Source organism: Odocoileus virginianus, chromosome 22 (genome assembly GCF_023699985.2).
Source record: "Odocoileus virginianus isolate 20LAN1187 ecotype Illinois chromosome 22, Ovbor_1.2, whole genome shotgun sequence".
Taxonomy (NCBI): Eukaryota; Metazoa; Chordata; class Mammalia; order Artiodactyla; family Cervidae; genus Odocoileus; species Odocoileus virginianus.
Window position 1 is genome coordinate 36,851,174 of NC_069695.1, and position 27,696 is coordinate 36,878,869.

At 43.8% G+C, this 27,696-nt stretch overlaps 1 protein-coding gene across 6 annotated transcripts in view; it reads left to right on the plus strand.

The window, feature by feature from the left end:
* The window catches only part of FHOD3 (formin homology 2 domain containing 3), a 515,377-nt gene that overhangs the window by 343,316 nt on the left and 144,365 nt on the right, over positions 1–27,696 (plus strand). For all 6 annotated transcript variants that reach the window (XM_070452863.1, XM_070452865.1, XM_070452864.1 and 3 more), the window contains exons 9-10: positions 2,392–2,535; positions 14,380–14,621. In XM_070452863.1, coding sequence (XP_070308964.1) covers positions 2,392–2,535; positions 14,380–14,621 — 386 coding nt within the window. The remainder of the gene's footprint in view (positions 1–2,391; positions 2,536–14,379; positions 14,622–27,696) is intronic.

A 27,696-nucleotide genomic window follows, 5' to 3' on the forward strand; every position in this document is an offset into this window, starting at 1 on the left:
AGCAGAGGCCTCTCTCTGTGCCCATCCTACCCCCGCCCCCACCCCGCACTGCTGTGTAGGAGGTTTGGGATCTAACACTGCATGTCAGCTCGCCCGTGGTGGGCAGTCAGCAGTTAGTCAGGGCACCTCTGGTCATTAGCCCTGCCCTGGCCTTTATGTCACCATTTCCCTCTTTCTCATCTTTTATTTATTTACCATTTATCTGGCTTATTTGGGCGCTGCTTCCTTGTTGGCTCAAACAGTAAAGAATCTGCCTGCTATGCAGAAAACCTGGGTTTGATCCCTGAGTCGGGAAGATTCCCCTGGAGAAGGGAATGGCAACCCACTCCAGTATTCTTACCTGGAGAATTCCATTTACAGAGGAGCCTGGTGGAATGCAGTCCATGGAGTCGCAAAGAGTCGGACACGACTGAGTAATTAACACTTGCTCGCTTGATCGTTTATTTGGCAGTGCTGTGTCGTCTTTGCCGTGTGCAGCCTTCTCTTCTGTGGCACACGGCTTATTTGCACTGCAGCATGTGGGATCTTCCTTCCCAACCAGGGATCAAACCCTCATCTCCTGCATTGGAAGGTGGATTGGTAACCACTGGACAACAAGGGAGGTTCCTCCCTCCCTTCATCTTTTAACAAGTTCTAGAGTTTTCAGTAAAAGAAAAGATGGACTTGTTCTGATGAGAAGGTTCTTTGGATGGGTATGTACTTTTTAGGTTAGGTCAGTGGGGACTGCTGTCTGCTAACCCAGTGGTGACTGCCTTGCCTGGCACCTGCAGACACCCACATATGCTTGCACACTTGGTCACTTTGGTGTGAGCACCTGTGTATTTATCACAGCTGCTGACTGGTTCACAGTCTTCTGTTCGGTGTCCTTGCTGGGGCTCCTGATGGATTAAGCTGTTGCATTGCAGCTATTTTTCTTTAGTTTCTGGTCTCAGTGGCAGTGAGTTGTATCCTCTTCGTTCAGTATAGAAGGGAAATAGCCATTACTTGGGTTAGGAGCAGAGATATTTCTTTCCAATATTAATAACCCCAAAATAGAAGTGTTAAAAGAAGTTGGTACCATGAGATGATCCTTAAGAAAATATTGGTCTTTTTCCTTTCAAGGCAAGTCACCGTGTTTAGAATAATTTTGAAATGCAATAATAGTGAAATAAACAGGGAATGAAGCTCTGTGTCTGAAATTCGAGGCCAGAGCAGCTTGTTTAGAAGGCACGAAGACTGGAATAGCAGGTCTGAGCACAGGGTTTTATTAATTATTATTTAGTAACTTCCTGCTACCTCTCCACCCTCATCCCCCTGATTTATAAGATAAGAGGCTTTTAGTAAATCACCCCAAGGGTCTTTCCAGCTCTAAGCAGAGGCCTGATCTGAATATCTTCCTTCTTTTAGGAGGGATGGGGTAGAGAGGAAAGTGGGAGGGGGTTCAGGATGGAGGGGACATGTGTATACCTATGGCTGATTCATATTGATGTATGGCAAAAACCATCATAATATTGTAAAGTAATTATCCACCAATAAAAATAAATAAATACATTTTAAAAAAAGAGAAGCATAATCCAAAGAGAAGTTGGCTTTTTCTATCCTGGGTTATCTTTTTGTCTCTTGATTGCCACTTTGAAATTTCTCACATTGCCATAAATATCTTAGACCAAGGGGAAGGCCTATAGAACCGAAAGAAAAGGGAATCATTAAATTGTTCTAACTCCAGCTGTTGGTAGATCAATCTTAACAGAAGTTTCTAGTATGTTAGTTTCCGATTGCCATGTAACAAATTATCACAAAGTTAGCAGCTTGGAATATCACAGACTTCCATCTCGCAGTTTCCATGGGGGTAGGGCCCAGGGACTGCCCCACTGGGCCCTCTGCTGAGTCTCCCAAGGCTGCAGTCAAGGTGTCAACAAGGGCTGGCGTCTTGTCTGGAGCTTGGATTTCCCTTCCAAGCCTCTGTGATTGTTGGCAGAGCTCACTTCCTTGCAGCTGTGGGACTCATGGCAGCTTGCAGCTTCTTCTGGGCCAACAGGATAATGTCTTTTCTGGTCTCTATGCTCAGAAAAGGCCTAACCCCCTTTTAATGGCTCACCTGATTAGGTGAGGCCCACCTGGCTACTCTCCCCTTTTTCAGACTTAACTGATTTGGGACCTTAATGACCTTTCACCTTCGCCCTATCATGTCATGTCACCTAATCATGAGAGTGGGGGATTGTACAGCACCTGTACCCCAGGTATTGGGATCCTGGGGTTCAGTCTGCTTACCACACTAAAGAAGCTTTTTTCTCCAACGAACTTGTCATCTGTCTTGCTTTCCTCCAGTTGTTACACTTGTGGCCACTGGCTACCATGCAAAAAATGTCCTGTGACAGTCCCCTAAGACACTGTGTCCTGTTCTTCATTCAGACCTTGTCCGGTTTGCCAGACCAAGACACCTTCTACGACGTGGTGGACTGCCTGGAGGAGCTGGGCATTGCAGCTGTGTCCCAGCGGCACTTGACCAAGAAAGGGACTGACCTGGACTTGGTGGAGCAGTTGAACATCTATGAGGTAAGAGGATATGCCTTTTAAGGGCCTTGTACAGCTCAGACACATCAAAGGCTGAGATAAACATCCTCTAGACCAGTGGTTCTGCATGCAGTGTGGCAGCATTCACAACACCTCGGAGCTGCCAAAATGCAAGTTCTCAGGCCCCACCTAAAACCTGCTGAAGCAGAAACTCAGAGGCTGGGCCCAGATCTGTGTTGTACGACCCTCCAGGTAATTCTGAGGACACTCCAGTGTGAGAATCCCTTATCTAGGAGAAATTTGGTAGCTTGCTTGCTTATTGATTGAGTGATTGCTATTTTAAAGAACATTCATTCTTGAGGGGGAGAGAGAGCGAGAGAGAGGCATGGAAAGCATGTTTCCTATCCTGCCGGTAGAACTTCTGGCAGGCTTTACATACTTCGTAGAGTCCAGTGCAGAATGAAAATGTGTGAAAAATGCTATTAGAGATACTAAACTTTTCACTTTCTTCTGCCTTGTCTCTTGCCTCATCATGGTATTTAAAAATTTTTTTTAAAAATATTTTTGGCAACTCTGAAAAGTGAAAAAGTGAAAGTTGTGTCCAACTCTTTGTGACCCCATGGACTATATAGTCCATGGAATTCTCCAGGCCAGAATACTGGAATGGGTAGCCTTTCCCTTCTCCAGGGGATCTTCCCAACCCAGGGATTGAATCCAGGTCTCCCGCATTGCAGGCAGTTTCTTTACCAGCTGGGCCACAAGGGAAGACCCTGAATACTGGAGTGGGTAGCCTATCCCTTCTCCAGCAGATCTCTGGGTCTTTGTTAATGCATGCAGGCCCTTCCTCTCTAGTTGCAGCAAGCAAGGGCCACTCTCTAGTTGTGGTGCTCGGGCTTCTCATGGTGATAGAAAGCGTCTCTGATTGTGGAACATGGGCTCTAGGGCATCTGGGCATCAGTAGTTGCGACTCACAGGCTCTAGAGTGTGGGTAGTTGCAGTGGTGCATGGGGTTAGTTGCCCCATGACATGTGGGATCTTTCCGGACCAGGGAGCAAACTCCTGTCCACTGGCAGGTGAGTTCTCAGCTGCTGGACTACCGGAGAAGTCCCTGTGGTGGTTTTTTTGTTTGTTTGTTTTTTGTTTTCCTTTTGCTACAAGTATGTACTCTTTGGAGAATATTTGGAAAATACCAAAAAATGTAAGATAAAGAAATTACCCATAATTTTATTTACTAACTGTGGTTAACATATTAGTCTGTTTTTCTAGCCTTTTTTGTGTATGTATAGACTATCAACTCCAGAGAATGCCACCCCACTCCAGTACTCTTGCCTGCAAAAATCCCATGGACGGAGGAGCCTGGTAGGCTGCAGTCTATGGGGTCACAAAAGAGTCAGACAAAACTTAGTGGCTAAGCAAGAACAACATTAACTATGGGGCCAGTAGTCTGTATACAGTGTTGTGTACTGAATTTTTATTAGTAAATATGTTTGAACCATTTTGTCATTGAATCATCTTAAAGAATTTTGTTTTATTAGAAACATAATATCCTGTTTGTATGCAAGTACCATAATACATAAAATCAGTTTCTCATTGTTCAGATTTAGATGACTTCCAAGGTTTTGCAATTATAAATGCTGTTACGATGAACAGTTTTGTTCATAAATCTGTGTGCACATAAAGCTGGCGTCCTAGGAGAGATATTTCCCAGCTAAATGGCTCCACTGTAATCTTCACTGGGTAGAAGTGGAGAGACTGACATGTAACTTACTACTTCCTAAAAATTACTCTCACAAGTGACAAGCTGAGGGACAGAGCAGAATTATCTTTGTAGGATCTTAGGAGAAATCAGAGGAAACCGAGCCAGAGAGTCTGTGGTCAGAGCGCAAAGCTCCCCACGGCTGGCCAGCTGTCTGTGCTCCTGCTTAGGGCACCTTCTCCTCCAACGAAGCCTCACTGAGTTACCCAGTTATCTGCTCACACCTTCGTGTTTCATCAGTGAGTGATGGAGGGGTATGGAAGACAGGATAACATAGGAGTACAGTAAGAATACTAAAGATGGAGAAAGAAGGGAATAGACAGTTGGCTCACAGGACTGTAGAAGACGGACTTTCCCCAATACAGACACCTCCCTTCCTCACCCCCTTAACTCCTGTTCAGAAGCCCAATCTCTGCTCAACCAGGGGCTTGTATGATTATAGCTTGAGATTCTGTGTGGTCAGAAGGAATGATTATGTGTCCAGCAGCTGGGGCCAGCAGAGTTAAAGCGTCAGTTTCCTTCTTAAGTTTTTCAAAGAGGCTGCTTGTGTCTTCTGATTCAACTTTGGTGAATAGCTGAGTCATTTTTATGTCTGAAGATTCAGCTGGCTCGAGGACACATTCTACTTGTTGAAGGGAGAAGATCAAGTCGTGCTGAATAATACCACTCACAGCATAATTGACACCTACAGTGCACTGTGGCTGAGATTTCTCAGTGTTTTATATGACAGTTGCTTGAGTTGCAATCCAGACATATCCCCCATGTACCAGAAGACAGCATCATACAGGTGAATTTCCCACCAGTGAACCAACTGGGAGAGAATTTTGAAAAGTATGCTGGATTCCTCCCCCAGGAGACTACTTTCGGCTTCAGAGCACACTTACTTTCCAGGCTGCCTGACTCTCAAGCTTCCTCCCCGTCTTCCTCTTTCCATTCATGCCAGTGTTTCAAAAGGTGTTCTGGGCCCACCGTCTTTCTTTGGTCAAATGGTATTTGCTTAATATTTTAGCATTAAGTGCATATCATTCACAAATGTAGATTATATGTGTCACTCAAAGAACAACAAAGCAGATACCTGTTGAAATAGTTAACTTTATGTATCAGCTTGACTGGGCCACAGAGTGCCCAGATATTTGATCAGACATCATCGTGTGTCAGTGCAGTGTGTATCCTTAACCTTCTGGATGAGGTTAACATTCACATTGATAGACTGAGTAAAGAAGATTGCCCTCCTCCCTGTTGGCAGGCCTCATCCAACTCGTTGAAGGCCTGAATAGAACGAAAGGCTGAGCAAGAGAGAATTCACTCTCTGCTGACGGAAGTGAGCTGGGACGTAGGTTGCCTCTTAACCTTTGACCTCCAGCTGGAACTGACACCATTGGCTCCCTTGGTTTCCAGGCCTTTGGGCCATAGATCTTGGGACTTCTCGGTTGCCATAATCATGTCAGCCCATTCCTTATATTAAATCTCCATATATATCTTATTTATTTTGTTTCTCTGGAAAATTCTGACTAATACACTTGTGTTTAAGAGCAAGAATATTACCAGTAACTCAGAAGTGTCCTCAGTGGCCCTTCCTGGTGTCCTTCAACTAACTCCCAGCACCATTCTCTTGCCTTTTTTTTTTTTAATGGTTTTGTCTGAAAATAGCTATTTTGAGCTAACACAAATGATCATATTATCAAGTAAGAATTGACCATCTGAGATCTTGCTGTCTATAGCAGAGCTATGTTAATCTACCTAGGCTACTACTTTCCAGAACACACAGGTGCGGGGATGCAGGGAGAGATCTGGGCCATCCCTTGTGACTCCTGGGTCTTTTTCTCATGCATCAGATGTGGGCTTTCTGACCCAGAATAATAGACAGGGTTTCCAAGAGTGATTTCCAAGTTACCTTGCCCTGCGAGTAATATTCAGTTATGAAGCATCCCTATTACACAGGCCGGAGTGTCATGCCTTATCAATCCATAAATTCTGTTCACTTAGTATAGGGGATCCTTAGCCAATCCTGGCCTGCTAAAGACATTCCAGAAATAAGAACTCTCATTTTAGGAAATGTCATCAGGCTATTTATTAGATAGTCTAGTTATTAGCATATTTACAAAAGATTAGTTGGGGTCATTGCCTTCTTTCTTTCCCTAGAAACATCACTCCTACAAAAGGGGTGCAGGGATTGCAGACCAGCTGCTTTAACTCCTTCCTCCCTGTCTGTATCCCTAAACAACACATGGCTTAATTTTGTCTTTTTATAAATGGGACCATACCACATGTGTCTTCCTACAGTTTCTCTTTGGCTTGATTTTGAGACCTGCCCACGTTGCTATGTGGAGTTCTAGTTTGCTCATTTTCACTGCTGAGGAATATATCCCAATTTATTTATCTGCTCTTCACTTGGATGTTGGCTAGCTACAGTTTTGTTGCCATGACAATGCTACCATGAGCGTTCTTGTCCTTTTTTCTTTGTGTGTGTGTATGCATGTGCAATACTTACAATGTTTTGGTATCAATTCTGTTCTTGCTTTGTAAAAATATTTAGAAGCTTTTCTTTTTTCTTTCTGCCCTTGTCTCTGATCTTTGATTATCTGATAGAGCTCCCTTGGGAATTGTGTGGGCTTGTAATGATGATGATGGAGTGGCAGAAGAGGAGTGTGTTTGTGTTTGTGTGTGTGTGTGTGTGTGTGTGTGTGTGTGTGTTGGAGGCAGGAGATCTTTGGTAACTATGCTTTATTCTATGGATATTGGTTTATGTAAACTTCCTATCTTTATTGGTATTGGCTTTTATAAATCATGTTTTCCTAGGAAATATCCATTTCATCTGGATTTTTAGTGATTACTAAAGAGATATGTAAATAGTCTCTTATGAATGTTTCTAATTTCCTTTCCTTGAGAAGTTATTTTCCTTTGTTAATTTTTGTGGTTGTAATTTCTCCCCCTTTTTCCTCTAGGTTAACTAGTGGTTTGTCTATTTTGTTGTTAATTTTGACTTATATGTGATTTTCAGTGCTCTTCTGTTTTGTAACTCAAAACATTTTTATCTTTATGATTTCCTTCTTAAATTTTCTTTCAATTTACTTTGTTGTCCTTTTTAGATTTTAGAGTTGTTTATCTGATTCATTTCTTTTTATCTTTTAATCATCTTCTCATTCCTGGAATATAACCCACTTGGTCATGATGTGTGTTTTTTTTTTTTTTAATGTGCTTTTGGAATTCTGTTTGATACTTATTTGCTTAGAGTTTTAGACAAATAGTCATAAGTAGAGCTGGCCTCCATCCTCATCCTTCCCCCAGCTTTTCCTCTCTTCTTTTTTTGTATGCCATCCCTATCAACTTGGGCATCACAGTTATGCTCACATCATAAAAGAGTGGTGCTCGTGGTCCTGAGACCAGTCTTGTACATTGCTGCTGTACAGTGCGTTGCTGGTGACTGTGTCTATGGGTGTCTCCAGGGTACCTCATCGGTGTCCCTCCTGGCTCTTCTCTGTCTCTTCCTTTTCAGTGTTGGGGTTCTTCATCAGACCTCCTCTCAGTCTAGGCAGCCTGAGCTGTGACTCACCCAGTGAGTTCAGCAGCTTTGGCTGCAGCTGATACCTTGACCTGAGCTGTCTGCAAGGTTCATGGCTGCCTGCCCCTCTGCCTGCTTGTCTTTTTGCATTATGTTCGTTTGTTTGTTAAAGGTATGTCATGCACTCTGAACATTCAGAGACAGAAGATCTGTCTCTGTTCCAAGGAACTTTCATTCTGTAGCATCAGACAAGCAGAGGGCTGATTTCCCAGCAGCTATATGTGATGGCACAGAGGGGCATGGAAAGTGTCAGAGGACTCAGAGTATGTCAGACAGGGCCACCTAAAAGCTGCATATGACATGACCTAGCCCTCACAAAACCCTATATTTCCCCCCCATGACAAAAACAAAATTCCTGCACAGTCTGTTTCTCCACCTCTGCAAAGAACAGTCTCCCAGGTTACAAACTTGGAGCTGTCCTGGACCTCCTTCTCTCTCCACCCATCCTCATACTTGGAGGTCTGATGGCTGAAGACTGCAATTTCTTCTCCATTCCCCTAGCTCAGGCCCTCGTTGTCTCTTACCTGGATTATTGCCATAATCTTCTCATTCATTTGTTCACCTGTGAGTCCGTTCACTGAACAGAACTTCGCAAGCACCGATTATGTACCCAGCACTATTCTAGGCCACGGGACTCAGCAGCAAACTAGACAGACAAGGCCAGTGCCCTGAGGGGATGCACCGTCTCATGGGGTGCAGACAGTGACCCATACGTGAGTAAGCTGATACCCCGAGGCTGCTGGCATGTCTGTGAAGAAGAGAGACGGGGTGAGCTGGAGGTGAGACACTGAGTGGATGGGCCCCCACCCCGGCCTGAGGAGGTGGCCTAAAGCAGGACAGTGACAGAGTGGGGCGCAGTGGAGGCTCTGCCTGGCATGAAAGGAGGCGTGGTGAGGGGCAGCGCCTGGGGAGGATGGCACCTGCAGGACCGCGTCCCCGGAGGCTTCTCAGCTTACTCCCCCTTCCTCACTCCCTGCAGCTGAAAACAAGGGGCGCTCCTCAATGACAGGTCTCACTACACCGTTCCTCCACTTAGGAAGATAAACAAGAGTGAAGGAATGAATGAACAAAAAACCTTAAAAACTTTTTCACACCCCGTGGGTGAAGCTGGAATGCATTGAGTTAGTTCAAGAGCCAGCACTATCTGTGACCTTCGAGCTGCCGTGGCCTTGTCTCCGGCAATTCCTAAGATGTTGCTGAAGTTTCAGCCACACTCCACTCCTCTTGTTTCCTGAACGTGGAAGGCAGGTCACTGTGGAGCCTCCCTTCCGTTCTCCTTGCTTTGCCGGGACTGTTCTTCCTTCCTGTTCTCAGGTTGGCGGGCTCCTCCTTCCCCTGCAGGAGTCACCTCAGATGTCCCCTTGTCCGCATGGCCTCCTTGGCAAGATATAGGAATCCGGGCTTGTTGCCTGCACTTTGTTTATAACCCAGGAGGGAGCGCTTACCTGTGTTCACACCTCACACTGAACAGTCCTCAGGATGCACTTGCCTGTCCGTTTGCCTTTGTCATCTGTGTCTTTGCTGTCTAACCTCTGTGCTCAGCAGTGCCTTTGTCCAGAGTAGAACTTAAGTACTTTAGTGAAGGTCTCTTTTAAATATCACTAATAGATGCTGGGCTGAAGGAAGGGCATGATTTAATCAGAAATCAGCCACCTTAAAGGGAAGATGCCTTGGGTAATCACTCAAGGTGAAAACTGAATGCTTGGTTACCAGATAGAGTTAGGATTTTTATTCTTATCTAAAAATTGATGTACTTTTAAAAGTGTTTGGTGCCACAGGACAACTAAGTTGTGGGGGCAGTGAGGAGCCTTATAAGCAGTACTGATATGTTCCTCACAATAGATTATAAATGTTTTCAAGCCGTTGCAGAGAACTTTGTTGGGCTTCTGGAATTCTAAATAGTGGAGGATATCTGGTGACCAAACGTCCTGGACTTTCTGGGGATAGTCCCAATTGCAATTAATTCCATTTTAGAAAAGTGATTTAATGCATGTTTAATTAAATTCATTTGAATTTTTGTAGTTCCAAATGATTCTTTCAAATACATAATTTCACAGATCAAAACCAAAAATCTTTTTGGATTGTGTTCTCACTTTTGATGCTGAAAATGTGGTCCTTGTAATGGGAAAGGCATCTTAGAGCTGAAGACTTTGGGGGTGAGGGGGTGATTGTTACTGTTGGAATAATTAATAGGTCCAATCTCTTCAAATCCTTCCTTGTCAAAGGTGATTTTTAAAATGTGTATCAGTTAGCTCTTGCTGCATAACAAATATGCCAAAAAGAATGGTCTTAAAACAGCAGTTTTTGCTCATCATTCTGGGGGTCAGAAATTTTGGCCTGGTTCAGCTGAGAGATTCTCATAGAGCTGCAGCTATCTGATGACTTAACTGGGACTGAATGCTCTAAGGTGGCCTTATTCACCTGGTTTGACCTTTAGTGGTGGCTGTTGGCTGGCTATGTGTCATCAGCAGGCTAGCACATACTTCTTCACATGGTAGCAGCATTTCAGAAGGGAAAGTCTCAAGTGCAAACACTTTTCAAGTGTCTATGTCTTCTGATGTCCTATTAGCCAAAACAAGTCACATAGAAAATTGTAGACTCAGTGTAGGAGGGGACTACACAAAGATAAGTGAACAGAGAGGCATGATTCCCTGGGAGCCCAGTGCTGTAATCATCTGCCACAACCTGTTCAACCTAATAGAGAATTATCAGCATAGTTCCTTCTTGAAATGGCAGCACTGGCACCCATTTCACCTAAAAGCTGCATCAAGTTGTATAGGTGTGCATTAAAAAGAAAGTGTGGGAGAGCAATTTGGAAAATGATTAGATCTGCTATGTAAATATGGTTGCCTGTCATGGAGGTTAGTAGTAGTATAACAACATGGTTAGTAGTAGTATAACAACATAATCTCAAAGAACTGTTAGTAGCTTTTGGCCCTCATTAAGAATGTTCAGATTGTTCGATGTTCGATGATACTAAGAAATTATTTTAAGCAGGACAGTGGTTATGGTTTTTAAAAATCCTTATCTTCTAGGGATATATACTGATATACTAATGGATAAAATTATATTATCTGGGACTTAATCTCAAAAAAACCTGGCTATGGGGTCAGGGGCAGGGAGTAAATGAGACAAGATTGGCCAGGGTTGATAATTGTTGAACTATCATAGGTGATGACACAAAAGTCTTTGTACTCTTCTCCATACTTTGCATTTGTTTGGAAATTTCCACTAATTTTAAAAAGAATGTGTAGATCAGTTAGTGGGCTCAGAGATAGGTAGAAGTTGTCCCAGATGCCACCTTAGTTTGCTCTTCCCGGCTTTCTTGGTAGGATGGGGTAGGGTGTGCAAGCAGTCAGTGTTGGATTCCTCACCTGGGTTTTAGAGACTGTTTTACATTTGATTAAAAGAGTCAGAAGGTATCTGATGAGGGGCTCAGCAGCAAAACACCCCATCATTTGGGTGAGATTAGAAATTGTTCAGGACACGGTTGATCTCACTTTGGGTCCAGGGTAGGACACCACACTTGTGGTTAATTAGATCTGACACCACAGATTCTGAATAAGTCTCTTGGTAAGTGCTGTTCTCTCTCTAGGTGTTTTCCAGAATTTATTGATCTTAACTGTAATTTGTAGTGCTCCCTAGAATCTAAAGAAACTGGAACTGCTACCATAGCCCTGGACGTGAAAGCAGGTCTCTTTTCCTGTCATCAGTGGACCCTAGTGATTATAAGATTCTTCATGTAAAATCAAAACTGGGAGTGAAGACCAGCCCCAAATTTCATGTTACAGCTTTCCTGTCTGCCAAGTCCAAGGCTGCCATTGTATCTCCTGGGATTGTGATTCCCACTTACCCCTACCCCCGTGCATCCTTTTCTTTGTTTAAGAAGATGGATATTTTGTTTAGGATTGGAGCTTTACACAGCTTTCATTGAATTCCATTTTATGATGTCACTTTGATAATTTTTCAGTACTTTTCATTTAAATAACGATTGTCTCATCTTCCTTGACAAAAGGCAGTTGAAGTAGATTTCACTTTGTGCACATGCCATGTGCCTCTCTGAAAGGCACTGTGAGTGGAATGCTATTTGATCTTCGCATCTCTGAGGTTAGACAAGGAATTAGAAATATCTGAACTCTACTTTATCCCCTAACCTTATCATTCCAAATATGTGCTTAATTAGAAGCAGAATCAATATTTCAGGTCAGAATGAGTTCAAGTGGTCTAGAATTTTTATATCTAAAAATGAAGAAAAAATAATTGGCTAGTAATATTTTAAAACACTGTGCTTGGCTAGGTATATAATCATTCTCAAACTTTCCCCAGAGAATACCATTTACAGTGTTAAAGTTGAGGTGATAAAAGTGATTAATCAAATACATAATTTCTTTCCTAGTTCTTGCAGTTAGACTGCAGAACACCCTTACCCCAGGAAACAGACTTTCCAGTGAGATTTTGTAACAGTACAGCTTTTTTCTGAACTCTTATCCATCCTTACCTCAAACCTCCCCAGATTATGCCTGCCTAGTAAATTCTAGGAACAGAGCAGTCAAAATATTATTAGATTGTCCTCATCTATCTGGGAGTTTGTTATAGAATGTATCTGGCTTGTAGATGGAAGAGTTTTCACTTAATCAGTCTTGTCTAAAAGCTAGAACTGGAGGCAACTGCAGATGGAGCAGATCCAGGGAGGCTTCACTCCTGGGAAACAGGCCGTGCATCTCAGGTGTTCATCCTCATAAACCAGATGAGAGGGGCCAGCCTGGCCTTGACTCGGCCAAGCTCACCATGCTGTGTGAACACATTTGGCATCAACACTTTGGACGTGGGAAACCACTGACTTTGCAATAGCCAGGTTTTCTGTAGACAGGTGATGCCAAAACCAATAGCATGGTTAGCCATCTGGGTCTTTATATTATTTCTCCATTCTCTCACTTTTCAGGATCAGGTTGTGAAATGTGACCAGGAGCACCCCTAAGGCTGGAAAATAGGCACCCCTGGGGACATGGGACTGTGTGGGTTTTTGGGCGCCAAGTCAGAGAGACTGTTGGACTTGCTTGGGCCTGGCCCACCCGGCTGTTAGGTGGCCTGCCCAGGCAGTTCTGTGTGATGTAAGAATCTGTGGGTGTTCCAGGCCCTGGGTTGGGACAATCCCCTGGAGAAGGGAATGGCTACCCACTACAGTATTCTTGCCTGGAGGATTCCATGGACAGAGGAGCCTGGTGGGCTACAGTCCATGGGGTCACAGAGTTGGACCTGACTGAGCGACTAACAGTTTCACTTTTCACTAGGCCCCTTCATCTGAGGGCACAGGCTGGGGAAGAATTGTCACAGTTATTGGGTACCAGCCACAGGGTAGGCCCTGCCCCAGCTGCTTTACATGCATTATGTAAGTTATTCTTACCACAGACCTGCAAATGCAATCCTGTTGGCCTCATTTGGTGAGCGAGAGACTCTTGAGAAAGCAATTTGCTGCAGATGATGCCTGGTCTGTTAGCCACATAGAGGTCTAGTCAATGACAGCTCCTCGGTTGTGTAGGTTTTGAGAAGGGAGGCATACACATAATTGAAGAAACTGGAGAAACAGATAGGCATAGTCCACAGTTGGAAAGGGTGAGCTCCTGTAAGGAGGAGGTATGCACAGAAACAGTGGGCGTTGATGTGAGAAGACCTATGGAGTAAGATCCAGGATGGAGGAAATGTACAGATGGCAGAGCTGAGTCTTTGGCCAGGCCTCACCCAACTAGGGGCAGGACGAAAAGATCCCTGGGAAGAGGGCAGGGGTGTGGGGTGTGGGGCCAGTTGGCTCCGGTATCTGTTGGGTTGGCCCAAAAGTTTATTCTGACTTTTCTGTAAGAGCGTATGGAAAAATCCAAACGAACTTTTTGGCCTACCCATATTTGAACGCCAAAGTGGCCAAGTGTGAGTGCTTTTAAGAAGAAACTTTCTAAAAATCCTAAATTCTAGAGATCCAGTCTATTTCTGATCTATATTTTTGTGATCACAGGTGCAAGCAGGCTCCACACCCACTCGAGACCAGGCTGGGGGGGTCCCCTCCACCCTCATGCATGGGGGGTCTCAGATCAGGCCTCTCAAATGACCTGCAGATGAGGCTGTTTGTCTCACCTGGAGTTCATGGTTCCTGCCTCTCTCCTTGCTGCTCTCTGAGCAGCCCCCTGGGAAGCGAGCTGGGGGTCAGGACCTCCAGGGCTTCCTGCGATGGGGTTTCAGGAGACACTGCCTCCTGGACCAGAGAACACCAAGTTGGGGGCAGTTCACGAGAAGGAGAGCTGGCCTCTAACGGGCAGTCCTGGGGTGAAGAGCTCATCTAACTACAAAATAGTTCTCAGATCTTCTCATAACATCAGTTGACCTTCTCGGATTCATTTGGGAAGATTCGCAGTGGCAAGCATCTTTCAGTTTGGAGGCTGCGCTTTGGGAGGCGCGTGGTTGTGATGACCTCAGGGAGAAGCCCACGCTGCAGGATGGGAAAGGATGGAGTTCAGTGCCCTTTGGGGTGGGACTGTGAGAGGCCTGACCTTGCTCTGTGCACTCTCTGCTTTTCCAGGTGGCACTCCGGCTGGAGGATGAGGACGAGACGGCAGAGCCGCCCCCCAGCGGCTGCCGCGACCGCAGACGGGCCAGCGTGTGCTCGGGAGGCACGGGCAGTGAGCCCCGGGGCCTGGACCGCAGGCGGAGCCGCAGGCACTCGGTGCAGAACATCAAGAGCCCCATGTCGCCCCCATCCAGCCCCTGCCCCTTGTCGGCTCCCGACTTCAAGCCCAGTCAAGTGCGAGATCTCCGGGAAAAGTAAGCATTAACCCAGGCTTGGAGAGGGGCACAAGGACCCCTAAAAGGGAAATGAGGCCCAACCCTACAGGTGTCCTTGACCATCCCAGCCTTTCCTATCCCCTGCCTCTTCTCTACCTTTAAGCCATCACCCACAGTTACCCCAAAACTTCCCAAGGCAAGGTGGCCCTGGTGACATGCACAGACTTGATCTAACTCCCTGAACTCATCTTCACCTACTTGTGTTTTTATATTATTAGCATCTCAGTTAATGTCTGTGTAGAAAGCTATGCTTTATCAACTAGAAAAGAATCCAAAACACAAAACTTTGGTCTAGAAATAAATGGTATGCCACCACACCAATGTGAGATTGTTAGAACCTGAGGTACTCATGATAATACATAGTTGACGTTAAGTAGAACAAATATGTACTTTCACATAATTTCAGTAAATACTAATGCTGTCATTGATTCAGTTAGTCATATAGCATACATTTTTCTGAAGTGCATCTTACAGGCCAGGACTATTTGCAACCATGAAGACATATGAATGGAAATGGTATGATCTCCATTTCTGTGAACCTCCTATCAGGGCTGAGAGAAAGCAAGAGAGAAGAAAGGACATTAAAAAGAAACAGAAAGATTGACAATCCCATGAGAAATTATGTATGTCCAAAATACAAAGTTTGATAAGATCTCTAGGAGCTCAGAAGTGGTTCCATAACACAGAGGTCCTGCTGAAGGATGGCTGTGTGGCTCTGGGGTCTGGGTCCAATTCTGTCTTCCCAAATGGAAGCCCTCAGTTCACTAGGATGGTGGACCTCCATGGACCAGTCTGTGCCAGACAGCTCCACCGGGGCCGACTGATACTCTGGTTGCCAGTGCCCCCCTTCTGCTGCCAGTGGAAACCCTGCTGCATCATTTGGCTGGAGCATTTTCTCCCATTGTGGGGACCTACCTGGGAGCCACATGTAGGTCAGGAGGCTGCATGGTGAAGAACTGAACTCAGAATAGGTGGGATGACCTTAAGGCAGTGATTCAGATATGTCCCTTCCTCTCTGTCCCTAAGGGAACACCCATCCGCACTCTACTGAGAAGTGACTTGAGCAGTCTGGTACCCGTGGGATCCTGGAACATGAACCAGCCCACACTATTGGGTGCCTCCTATTGCAGAAGGAGAAGGAGAGGGCATCGATTTGAGAATGATGTGGAAAGAAAATAGAAACTTCTGAGCAGAATGAGAAATGAGAACATTTACTGTGAAATTGCATGTTGTGATCTAAAATCTTTGAGAAACTCGGGCAATTCTCACAGGGTCCTGAAACTCCCTGTAGTGCTGTTTCTGCTGGTTAGAGAAATGAGTATGGAGAGAGTTGGGCAAAGTGGACTGGAAAATCTATTTATGATCACCAAGGATGCTGAAGGTGGGAGTTATGAGGCTTCGGCGATAGCACTTGGTATATGGTGCTCTGTCTGCCTTGTGTCATGTTTGTTCCTGTTCTCTTTCTTGTCGTTACACTTTTAAAGATCCCTGAACTGTGACTCGGGTGACCATGCCTTGTGATACGTTGGCAAAGGCAGTGACAGTGAGGTGGACCGCTTGGGCACAGTCCACAGTTTTGAGGCTCTGGCCTTGGTGGGATCTGGAATAGGACACTCTTTCTGAGTGCTCCCGCCTCAGTGTTTTGAAATAGGACTGATTTTTCATTTTAATGAAATGATTAATGTAAGCTTCACAGCATTTGCTTAAGAAAAATCCACTTTCCAGCTTATAAAGAAAGATCATGGTTTTAAGATTGATGATGACAAAGTGGCTTCATCTCTGAAGTCTATTGGAGGGATTTTGCCCTGTGGCCACAAAATCACAGCATGATTTTGGTAGAGATGGGAGTAGGAGAGAGGGAGAGGGTGACGAGAAGCAAATCGGGAAACAGTCCCTGCGTGCATGGCTTAGTCACCTGCTCAGCATCTGTGCCTCAAACGTCACCTTCATCAAGAAGTTCATTGTGCTTGATTGCCCGTAGACCTTGAAAGACACAGACCCACACCTGACCTAGACTACTGTTCATCTGTGTGATCATTCTGGCTCTGCTTACTGCTAACTTGTAACAACATGCCTGCATGCATCACACATGAAGAATTGTAGGTCTGATTTGTTAACTCTGTGTCCCAAATAATGCCAATACTCTTGAAAAAGAAAGTAGAACTATGTTACAGATTAGAGATTCATATTGTCTTCAAATGTATCTATATCTAGCAGTCTGTACTCAGATGCTTCTTTTATGTAGCTTGAATTGTATTCTCCTGATGATCCTTTCTAGGGTCCAGGCAGGACAAGAATCATTATCCTCATATTACAAATGAGAAAGCAATCAGGGGCTTGGTGCCTTGTGACAAATCTTAGAACCAGGGGACTGACCCTTGAGTTAAATCTAAGTTTTTGACCTTTGCCTCTCAATGTCCCAGTCATATACTTCCCACCTGCCACTCCTAAACATAATCATTGAGTGAGATTTGTACTTCTGGACTTTTTTAGACAAGGAATTTTATTTGCATACCATGCAGGTATATTTTTATTCAGGTTCATATGAAAATTCAGAGTCGAACAGGAGAGAATCCCAGAGTCTTCTTATAGACCTAGGCCTGCTAGGCTATGAGCTTTACTAAGGCCTAATAAGGTTTGAAACTCACCTTCCTTTCGTTTCTGAAGAAATAGAACTCCACAGTGAGCACTCATCAGATAAGTTATGTGTTTATTGTTCATCTGCCACCTAAAAGTACTTTTTGTGATCGTGTGTGCCATAGTTTCACCTTTGGAATTAAATTTACAGATTTGATTAGAAAGAAAAAAAAAAAGTTGGTGCTTTCATTTTTTTTTTACCAAGAAGTTTATTTTTAACACCTAATCATCAAAAGAGCCAGTGTCTCTGATTTAAATTGTAATTGGAATTGATGTTAGGACTAAAAAGTTTTCAAAGTTGCCTAGCCCACAGCAGAAGCCCATTCTATGCCCTCAGCCTCAGACATTCTCCTCTCTGAGGCACCCCATTCTGTCCTCGAACTCAGCTCCTTAGGAAAGCCCCCTGGTCTAAATTTGCTCCATAATGTGGTAGCTTTATTATTGCTTAGAATTTCACTATATGGATAAAATTTCCCTGTAATGTTTCCCTGTTCATCCCGGTTCTCACCACTGTCAGCACGCCTGAGGTCCTCTTCCTGTTCTGTGTGACCACCTTTCTGACAATGAACATGGTCTGGGACTTAATATGTAAACTTGAAATTTCATCCTGTTGACTTCCACACAACATTCCAACCCGCAGAGGTAATTCTGAGCTTCATTTAGTCACTCCTGTTAGCAGTTGTGCCTTCCAGCTTTCAGCCGTGTGTATATTTGAATACACATGGACGAGTGACCTGGCGGGTAGTGGATGCTGACAGCAGCTTGGTGCAGACGACTCCCATGTGCCTCGAAGTCAAGTGTTGGAAACATTCTCTGTCAAGGGCCAGATAATAAATATGTTAAGTTTTACAGGCCAGTCTTTGTTGCAGCTATGCAATTAAATTCTCCCTTTGTAGCATGAAAGCCGCCACAGACAGCAGGTAAGCAAGTGAGCATGGCTGCCTTCCAGTGAGACTTTATTTATGGACACTGAGATTTGAGTTTTACATGTTACAAAATATTTAGATTTTTTTCCCTCAACCATTAAAAAAAGTGAAAATCATTCTGACAGACTGTACCAAACCAGGTGGTGGGCCACATTTGGCTCACAGGCTTGCCAACCCCTGTTCTAATGGGCTGGGTTTCTTGAGGGAAGTTGATGGGGAATGGCAGAGATGACAGAGAGGAGTATGTGGCAGACAGAAGCACCCATCATGCCCTAGGAGAGGACTGTTAGGAAACAGCGTCCTTAAGTCCAGGGTTGTAGCTCGGAATATTCCATGAAGACGTGCAGGCGGTTTGCTGATGGCCGCTCATGAGTTGTCAGTGGACTATTGAGGGGGCTGGAGAAAGCAGCGGTGAGTCAGATGAGGGGACACACAGAGCCAGTATGGAGGAGGGCGTGTGGTGATGACCCCAGGAAAGGCTGGGCTGCTCAGGGAGGGAGACTGGGGCCAGTCCCAGTGGTGCCCAGAGGCAGTCGTCTTCAACCTGCTGTCCATTGTACAGTCTATGAAGGTGGTAGTACCCTCCCCATTTTACAGATGTGGAAACTGAGGCACAGAGTGGTTAAACAACTTGCCCCAGATCTCACAGGTTTGGTAAGTGGCATAGTTGAGTTTGCCTGCACTCAGTCAAACTAGTCTCTGAATCTATAGAACATGTTCTGTGGTGACAGGCTTTTTCTCTTTTGAGGATGAATTAGAGAAAGCAAAAAATCTTTCAGAACAAATGTCCCCTGGAACTTGGTCATCCTACTAAGTTGTGTTGCTTATAGTCACTGTTAGAGTCTGATTGTGAGATAATCATAGTGGTTTGCTTGTTTTTCTCATAAATTGGCACTGGAGACAGTTGCTAACGAGGAGTTCTGAAAGTGTTCAGGGTAATATCTGCCAACACTGAAACAGCCTTCCCAGCTAATCATAGCTAGCCAGCAATAATCTTGGTGAGGGGAGCTGGAAGGAGGGTATAGAGAGCAAAAGTTCGTGGTTCACAGGAAGCCACCGTTAACTGTCAATTATTGGAGGCTTAGCTGTCTTCATGTTTGGGGGGATCATACTTGATGTGCACCAATTAGTGGCCCAGCAGGTGGTGGGAAGAAGGGAGCCAAGCCTTGAGGCTGAGCCTCCAGGGTCGGGGCTGGAGGGAGGTATTCAGAGAGGATGTGGCTTTCTGTTTTCCTGTGGGAGTAGAAAAGAGTGTTGACACCTTTCCACCAGTTACAGGAACCAGTGGACAGATGGGAGAGCCTCACTATGAAATGGTGCAGGGTGGTGAAGCGACCTTTCTGCGTTTTGACAGGGAGGAGGCATATTTGGATGCCGAGTTCCAAGGCAGTGCTGCGAACTCAGTCGGTCTCATGACTTGTGCACAGAGCTTCACTGCCAAGGCTTATAGATTCCACTCCCTTGTTAGCTGCAGGATCTGCAGCAGCAATAGTCCTGTCTTTCTTGGAAGTAGTTGGCAATGAACAATCAATTCGGAAGCAGGAAAACCGGTTACATAACCAGTAGTGTTACAGAGTCCAAGCTTGCCACAATAGCCCAATAAATTGAGAGACAGGGTATTGGGGTAAGGAATAGTGACTTATTGGGAAGGCTAGCAGACAGAGAAGCTGGTGGACTGGTGTCTCAAAGAGCCTTCTTACCGGAGTTAGAATTCAGGCTGCTTTTACAATAAAAGGGGGGAGGGTATGACTGGTTGTTTCTGACTTCTTGGTGCTGACCAGATGGAGGGGATGTGATAATCCTTTGCTCTTACAGTTGCTGTCCACTTAGGTCTGGTCATGATGTTGCTGGAAACCTCCAACAAGGCAAATGTTATTCTCTCTTCTGCAACGTTTTATGTCTATGTGAATGAAAATTTGTTATACCTTTAACAAATAACCTCCCAAGCCTGGGAGGCAAAGCTTTGTGAATGGACTCCCCTGTATGTTTCAGGTGATCGACAACATTCTCTTACAAAAGGCATGGAGCCTGCATAGTTAGGCACAGGCAACCGAGCACAAAGGTTAGAGCTAAAGGACTAGATTCTACACACAGTCGGGTCTGTTCTCTGTTACAGTAGGTGTTGCATCATTGGTGTTAACCTACAAAACTTATGGCTCGGATGACCTCAGTCCTGGCTCCTGGGGAACGTTTGGCCAAGTGCAGGATAGGAGCAGCTGCTGAGGTTATTGAGGGCACAGGCATGACCTTCTCGGCTACAGTCCTCACTTCCTCCCCAGGCTTGGCCTCAGTCTCCTCCACTGTACACTCAAGGTGATGATGCCTTCTTAATAGAATGGCAGGTGAGTCAAGAGAGGCAGTGCAAATGTGTGATTAGCCCAGTGTTATTCCAGTCACTATGTGCCCTGGAGCTTCCCCGGATATTGTTCTATTAAAGAAGGTAATTGTTAAATAAGTATGGATAGGAATGGACGAGAAGATTCCGTGAACTGGCTTGAACATGCTAGAGGATTTCACAACTAGCTTAACAACCACTGGTACCATGAGCAGCAAGTAGCTACTTGGGTAGGTTTATCTGATGATGATGATTTGCTAATGAGATTCACCAGCAAGGGATGTGACCCTGAAGGTAGGTGTGATTAGAATACAGCCAGTGATTCCAATTTACCATTTAATCTCCAGGAAGCCGTTTGTGGTCTCTTGAGTATTGAATGGCAGAGGGTGTTCAAAGGGTGTTCAGCAAAGGAGGGAACGTGGCTTGGGTGGGAGGGTGGGTGAGAGGCAAAGGGGCATGAACTTGGAACTGAGAGAACCTGCACCAAGAAAGGACAGAAGCAAAAGGTATGAGGGAGTGGTTACTTTGCAAAGCTTCCTTCTGATTTCTGTGACAGCACTTCTGGTTTCTCAGAAGGTTCACTGTGACCAGATTACATATTTCTTTGGAGGTTTGAACTTTGCTGCATTAAATTTGGGGATTATTTTAGATTCTGATTTCTAGATTTTCTAGATTCTAGATTTCTAGATTCCGAAGACAACAGCAAAACCGTAAAAATGAACAGAACTACTGATGAGTTTTAAGTGAAGAAGTGAGAGCGAGGTAGTGTTTCAGCCAGACCTCTGGGAACAGCCCAGAGACTGCATGAGAGGAGAGCAGACAGCAAACGGAGCTAGGGGGGCCCGGGCTTCACCCTGGAGAGAGATGGAGGGGCCCGACAGGTAGAAGGGGAAGTAGCAGAAGGTGATGAGGTATAGGATGGATATCACTTGTAGGAAGCTGAGTGGATGGTATGGTGGGAAAGAAGAAAGGGTTTGGGGGTGATCCCCAGACAACCAGTAACTTAAGGTCATGGGATGGCTGTCAGACCACTGCGTAAGCTGTGGGCATTTTCAGTTTGAGGCGTCTGAGTCACAAGTAGAACTTCCCGTAGGCAGTTGGATAGGCATGAACTGAAACTCACATACATCTAGGTGAGGGTTGAAGCCTGGGCTTTGACCCGCCCCCTCCCAACTCCCCATAACCCAGGGAAAGCAAACCATAAGAGTAGAGAAGTGAAAGGATAAAGTGTAGAGTTGTCATTTCATGGAAGTCTGAAACTGAGAAGGTGACTTACTTCCCGAGTCAATGAACCTTGACCTTGGTCGTCTTCAAATGAGAATGCTTCTCAAGCCAGAGTAGCCTTATTTGGTGTGATGTTGCAGGAAGGGGCAAGCCCTTTGCTATGGGGGTGGTGAACACATCTCAAAGAAAAGGAAAGATTCTCGTTTCTAGTCAAGTCTTTGGCTTGCTTCGAGAATTTTCTTCTTTTGCTGTCAAGCTGGCTTGCCCTTGGCCTGTGCAAACGCCCCATTTCCTATAGTATACACATTCCCATCCATGTCCTGACTGTTCACAGCCCTTTCTGGTAGAGTTGATTCTGTTGGCCATTCACACAGGTATGGGAGTGGGGGTCCCTTCTGTAGAGCAAGCATCTCTCTCTTTAAATCCCGGACAATTCCAGGATCCCTTTGGATATGGAGCACGGGCTTTCTAATGATTACTAAGCTGAGCTGATTAAATCCTGCTGTGGAAGGAGGAATGAGCGTATCTCTGACAGGAGTCTATGGAGGGAGCCTGGTAGTAAGTCTTTTGAATGAGCAGGGAAATATAAAATCATGAAAATGTAGGCTGAGGAGGGCAGATCTGGCATGGCAAAAAAAAAAAAAAAAAAGGGAGTATAGAGTGGGCAGAGATAATGCTGGGGAAGCATTTTGCAAGGAGCTCCTTGGGAATGAACTCTGGAAACTGATAAGGAGACATCCAAAGAAAGGGAGACCTGGCCTAATGTTATTTTTTATCTCACACGTGCTCAGTGAGCTGACAGTGGTCACACAGGAACATCATATTCATGTTGAGAAAACACTGATTTCTAAGGCAATTAATGTTGAGCTTTCCGAGCCTGATGAGAATGAACAAGGGTCATCGTTGTGGTCCAGGTTGGTCTATGTCAGGGCGTCACTGATTCTCCTAATGGTGGAATGGAGTCTCAGTTTCATGGGCAAAGGGTCAGAGCTGGTAGACACCTTTACACCTGAATACATGAAAAGAATCTGAAAGAAGGAAAGATTCATGCTTCTTCCAGTCCTTAAAGGGAAGAGGCATTTATTTCCAGCCTTAAAGAAACGATCACTCTGAAACCTCTGAAGCACTCTGCCAAGCCTGTGCTTGGCATCCTTGCTGTTTCTAAAAGGTCACAGAGAATTCCAGCCTACCTTCATCCTAGTTTTTGTTCTGCTCTCTCAGGCCTCCAAGAGACATTTAAGGCAATTAGATGGTATCTCTGGCTTGGAATAAAGTTTTTTCTAAAGCATAAAATCAAAGCACCCACAAAAGAAAGTAGTGAAGCACCCCACAGTCTGTAGTTTTCACTGGATTGATTCGTTCTACTCCTGAATAAACCTGCAACTAGGCTACTAATTATGTTTTTTCTACTGATATTTATGCTGTGCAGACTGGAATTCTATTATATTCAACTTCTCCATGTTTTCAGCAAAATAATGTGCTGGATCCATTAGTATTTTATTCTAAAGCAAAATAGCAAAATAATGGCTTATGCATTAAGGTTCTGGTTGATGGCCAGTTACTAGGTATATTCAGTATCCATGGCCTGTGTTTAATGCTCCTACTAAACTCTGAGTGTTACAGGGACAATAAATATTTTCCTGTCTAACTTTGGGTTCTCACTATGGAAACATCAGAGCAACAGCAGAGCTTAGATGCCTTTTCATTCTTTTGGCTGGCAAAAAATCTTTTGAAGGAAGTGTCTTCTTTTTTGGTGGATAACAAACCTCTGTTTTTGAATGCAATCACTGCTCCAGTTGGTCGGAGATATGTCTTAACTGATTAAGATCACTAATTGGAAAATTTTAAATCTCTTCTTGGAGCCTGGGTAGCCTAGAAACAGCCTTGAAGTGAACAGAAAGTGTAAGTCATTGGGAGGCTAAGTTCAAACTCCAGCTGAGGGATGCAGATGGAGCCCAAGGGGGCACTTTGTCTGACATAAATTTAATGCACTGTTTCTTTTTCTGTTTGTTTTTAAAATGTAAAGTTTAATTTTTTATTGTGTAAAATACATATATACATATATATGTATATAAAACATGAAATTTACCATTTTAATCATTGTTAATTTTACAAATCAGTGGCAATAATTACATTCACAGTAACACACTATTTCCATGAAATACTTTTTCATCTAATTAATATGTCATATGCATCTTGTAGAACTAAATGGGAGCATTTAAAATGCCTGCATCTTATCTAAACCTTAATACAGAGCTTTCTAACGAGTTGCCACAAATGATCACACCTGTGTCAAGACACTGATTTTTTTTTTTTCCCCCCTCAAGGCAACCAGGCAGGTCCAGGGTGACAGGGGCACTGGGCAGGTCTCCGGTCCCTTACTCTGGTGGCTGTGTTGTAGGTGGTCATGTCTGAGCCCTGTGCAAGGAGGACCAGGAAACCCTGTCCAAGGCTTAGGTGGAAACATGCAGTGATGCAGGAGCCATGAAACCCATTTGGATTCTACTTTGAGTTCATGGCATCAGCAGTTCCTCCTGACAGGTTGTGTGATCTCGCCCTCTCTGGACCTCGACTTTCTTATCTGCAACAGGCAGAGATCTCCAAGTCATCTCCTAGTTCTTGCCACTCTGTCTGTTGACCATCCAGAGAAAGTGTCTCCATGCTGAGCACCATGTGAGGTTTGCAGGGCCAAAGATCTCCAGCAGGCAGTGAGTACTCAGACTGGCTGTCCTTGTGGACCGGGTCCACTAGAGAAACAGAGGAGTAACTCCAGGCAGAGAGAAGGGCTCCTTCCAGGACCCCCAGCTGAAATGCCCATGGAGCTGGGTGGACAGCTCAGTAGACTGATTAAAACTAGGGTGAGGAAGTTGATGAAAGGAGAGTGGAAGATGAAGTTGATGAAATGATGGGATTATTTGCTGGGCAAGTTGGACTTTACCCTCAGGTTAGTGTATACACGTTGGAGCAGGAGAGGTTCGTGTGCAAAGTCCCATCTTGTCTTCTGGTCATTTCCTACTTGGCCAACAGCACTGCAGAAGTTTTTCTCATTTGAATACTTCCTGGTGCAGTTGATGTCTTTTCCCCCCACAGACGTGTAAACTTTAAGGGTGAGAACCTCTATTAACCACTATACCCCAGCATCTTGCACATAGTAAATGCTCAATAAATAATTGTTGGGTAAGTGGAAAGATAACTCTTGCCCCGTAGTTACACGTCTTTACTTTTAAAAAATATTTGTATTGTTACTTATCATGGGAAATCACTGTACCTTCTGCCCAATTTTGCTATGACAATCAAACAGCTCTAAAAAATCTGTCTCACTGACCTTGTTTCTGACAGAGACACCCCTCAATCCAGGTATGAGACATGTAACCATGGGATTGAATTGAGTCTTCTCTCTTCCTTTCCTGCCACATGTAATCAGTCACTAAGTTCAGCCATGTCTGTTTTAAGCTTTTTTGGATCCATCTTTTTTTCTTTAACCTCACTGCTGTCACCCTCTTTGCCCTACCTCTTTATGAGACTTGCATAACCTGATCAGCACATTTTAAGAAAGAGGAATTATTGATCAACCTATTCCCAGAAGATATGTGTAAAAAATTCTTAATAGTTTTGTAATCAATGATACTTCAGTTAAAAAATTCTTAATAAAAAATTAACAAGTAGAACCAAGATGTTTATATTAAAAAAGGATAACATAACAAAGTGGGATTTATTCCTGGTATGCAAGATTGGTTTCACATTTTAAAAAGCAGTGTAATTCATTGCACTTACAGAGAAAAAGGGGAAATCATATGATTATCTTGGTGAATGGAAAGAAAGCATTTGATAGACTTCAGCACTCATATATGGCAAAAATTCTTAGTAAACAAGGAAAATTCTCTGATCTGATAAAGAATGCTTACAAAAAATACATGACAAAGCTCATATTTCCTCCTGATATTTGCGACAATGATAGGATGCTTAGTATCATCATTTCAATGTAATATTGCAGTTCCTAGCCAGTGTAATAAGGCAAAAAAAAAAAAAAAAAAAAGAAAAGAAAAGCATAAGAACTGAAGCAAATTAAATACAACTATCTTTATGGGCATCCCAGGTGGCGCTAGTGGTAAAGAGCCCACCTGCCAGTGCAGGAGACATAAGAGACGTGGGTTCAATCCTTGGGTCAGGAGATGCCCTGAAGGAGAAAATGGTGCCTCACTTCAGTATTCTTAACCGGAGAATCCCATGGACAGAAGAGCAGGCTGCAGTCCACGGGGCTGCAAAAAGTCAGACACAACTTAGCAATTGAAAAACAACAACAGTAGAATTAAGTTTTATATTTAGAAATAAATTTAAAAGAAAATATATAATACTTGTACTGAAAATTTCAAGCTTTAAAAGAAAGTAAAGGATATTGGAATAAAGTTTGATGTAAATAAAGGATATAGCATAATCATGGATTGGAAGACTCAATATGTAAAGTTGTCAGTTCTTCTCCAAATTTATGTGTATATTCAATACACTCCTAATTAGTAGTCCATCAAAATTTTTGTGGAAAGTGACAAGCTGAGTCAAAAGTTTTATGAAAGTATAAAGGGCCAAGGACTTACATGTTGAGTGTCAAGATTTATCATAAAACTGTTGTAGTTCAGATAGTGTTCAAAGATTCTCTCAAAGGTAGAAAAATTGATTAATGGTGAGAAAAAGTCCAGAAACCCACAGATACATACCTGATTCATGATAAAGATGATACTAACTTGAAGAAAATACGGCCTTTTTACTAAATGGTTCTGGGCCAATTGTCTGGCTATGTAGGCAAAAAAAAAAAAAAAAAGTATCTGAACCCTATTTCATATGATGTGCAAAATAAATTATGGATAATCATCAAATATAAATATGAAAGGTCATATAATAAAGCTTTTAGAGAGACAAAGAAGAGACTACCTTTAAGACTTTGGTGTAAGCAAAAAAAAAATTTAGAACAGGCCAAAAAAACACTAACCATCAAAGGTTAGTAGATGACAAAAAAATGTGGAAAATTCTTCAAGAGATGGGAATACCAGACCACCTTATTGCCTCCTGAGAAATTTGTATGCAGGTCAATAAGCAATAGCTAGAACAGGACATGGAACAACAAACTGGTTCCAAATTGGCAAAGGAATACATCAAAGCTGTATATTGTCAGCCTGCTTATTTAACTTATATGCAGAGTACATCATGCAAAATGCTGGGCTGGATGAAGCACAAGCTGGAATCAAGATTGCCGGGAGAAATATCAATAACTTCAGATATGCAGATGACACCACCCTTATGGCAGAAAGTGAAGAGGAACTGAAGAACCTCTTGATGAAAGTGAAAGAGGAGAGTGAAAAAGTTGACTTAAAGCTCAACATTCAGAAAACCAAGATCATGCCATCTGGTCCCATCACTTCATGGCAAATAGATGGGGAAACAATGAAATCAGTGACAGACTTTATCTTCTCGGGCTCCAAAATCACTGCAGATGGTGACTGCAGCCATGAAATTAAAAGATGCTTACTCCTTGAAAGAAAAGTGTGACCAACCTAGACAGCATATTAAAAAGCAGAGACATTACTTTGCCAACAAAGGTCCATTTAGTCAAAGTGATGGTTTTTCCAGTCATGTATGGATGTAAGAGTTGGACTAAAAAGAAAGCTGAGCACCAAAGAATTGATGGTTTTGAAGTATAGTGTGGAGAAGACTTTTGAGAGTGAGTCCCTTGGACTTCAAGGAGATCAAACCAGTCAATCCTAAAGGAAATCATTCCTGAATATTCATTGGAAGGACTGATGCTGAAGCTGAAACTCCAATATTTTGGCCACCTGATGTGAAGAACCGACTCATTGGAAAAGACCCTGATGCTCGAAAAGATTAAAGGTGGGAGGAGAAGGGGTTGACAGAGGATGAGATGGTTGGATGGCATCACCAA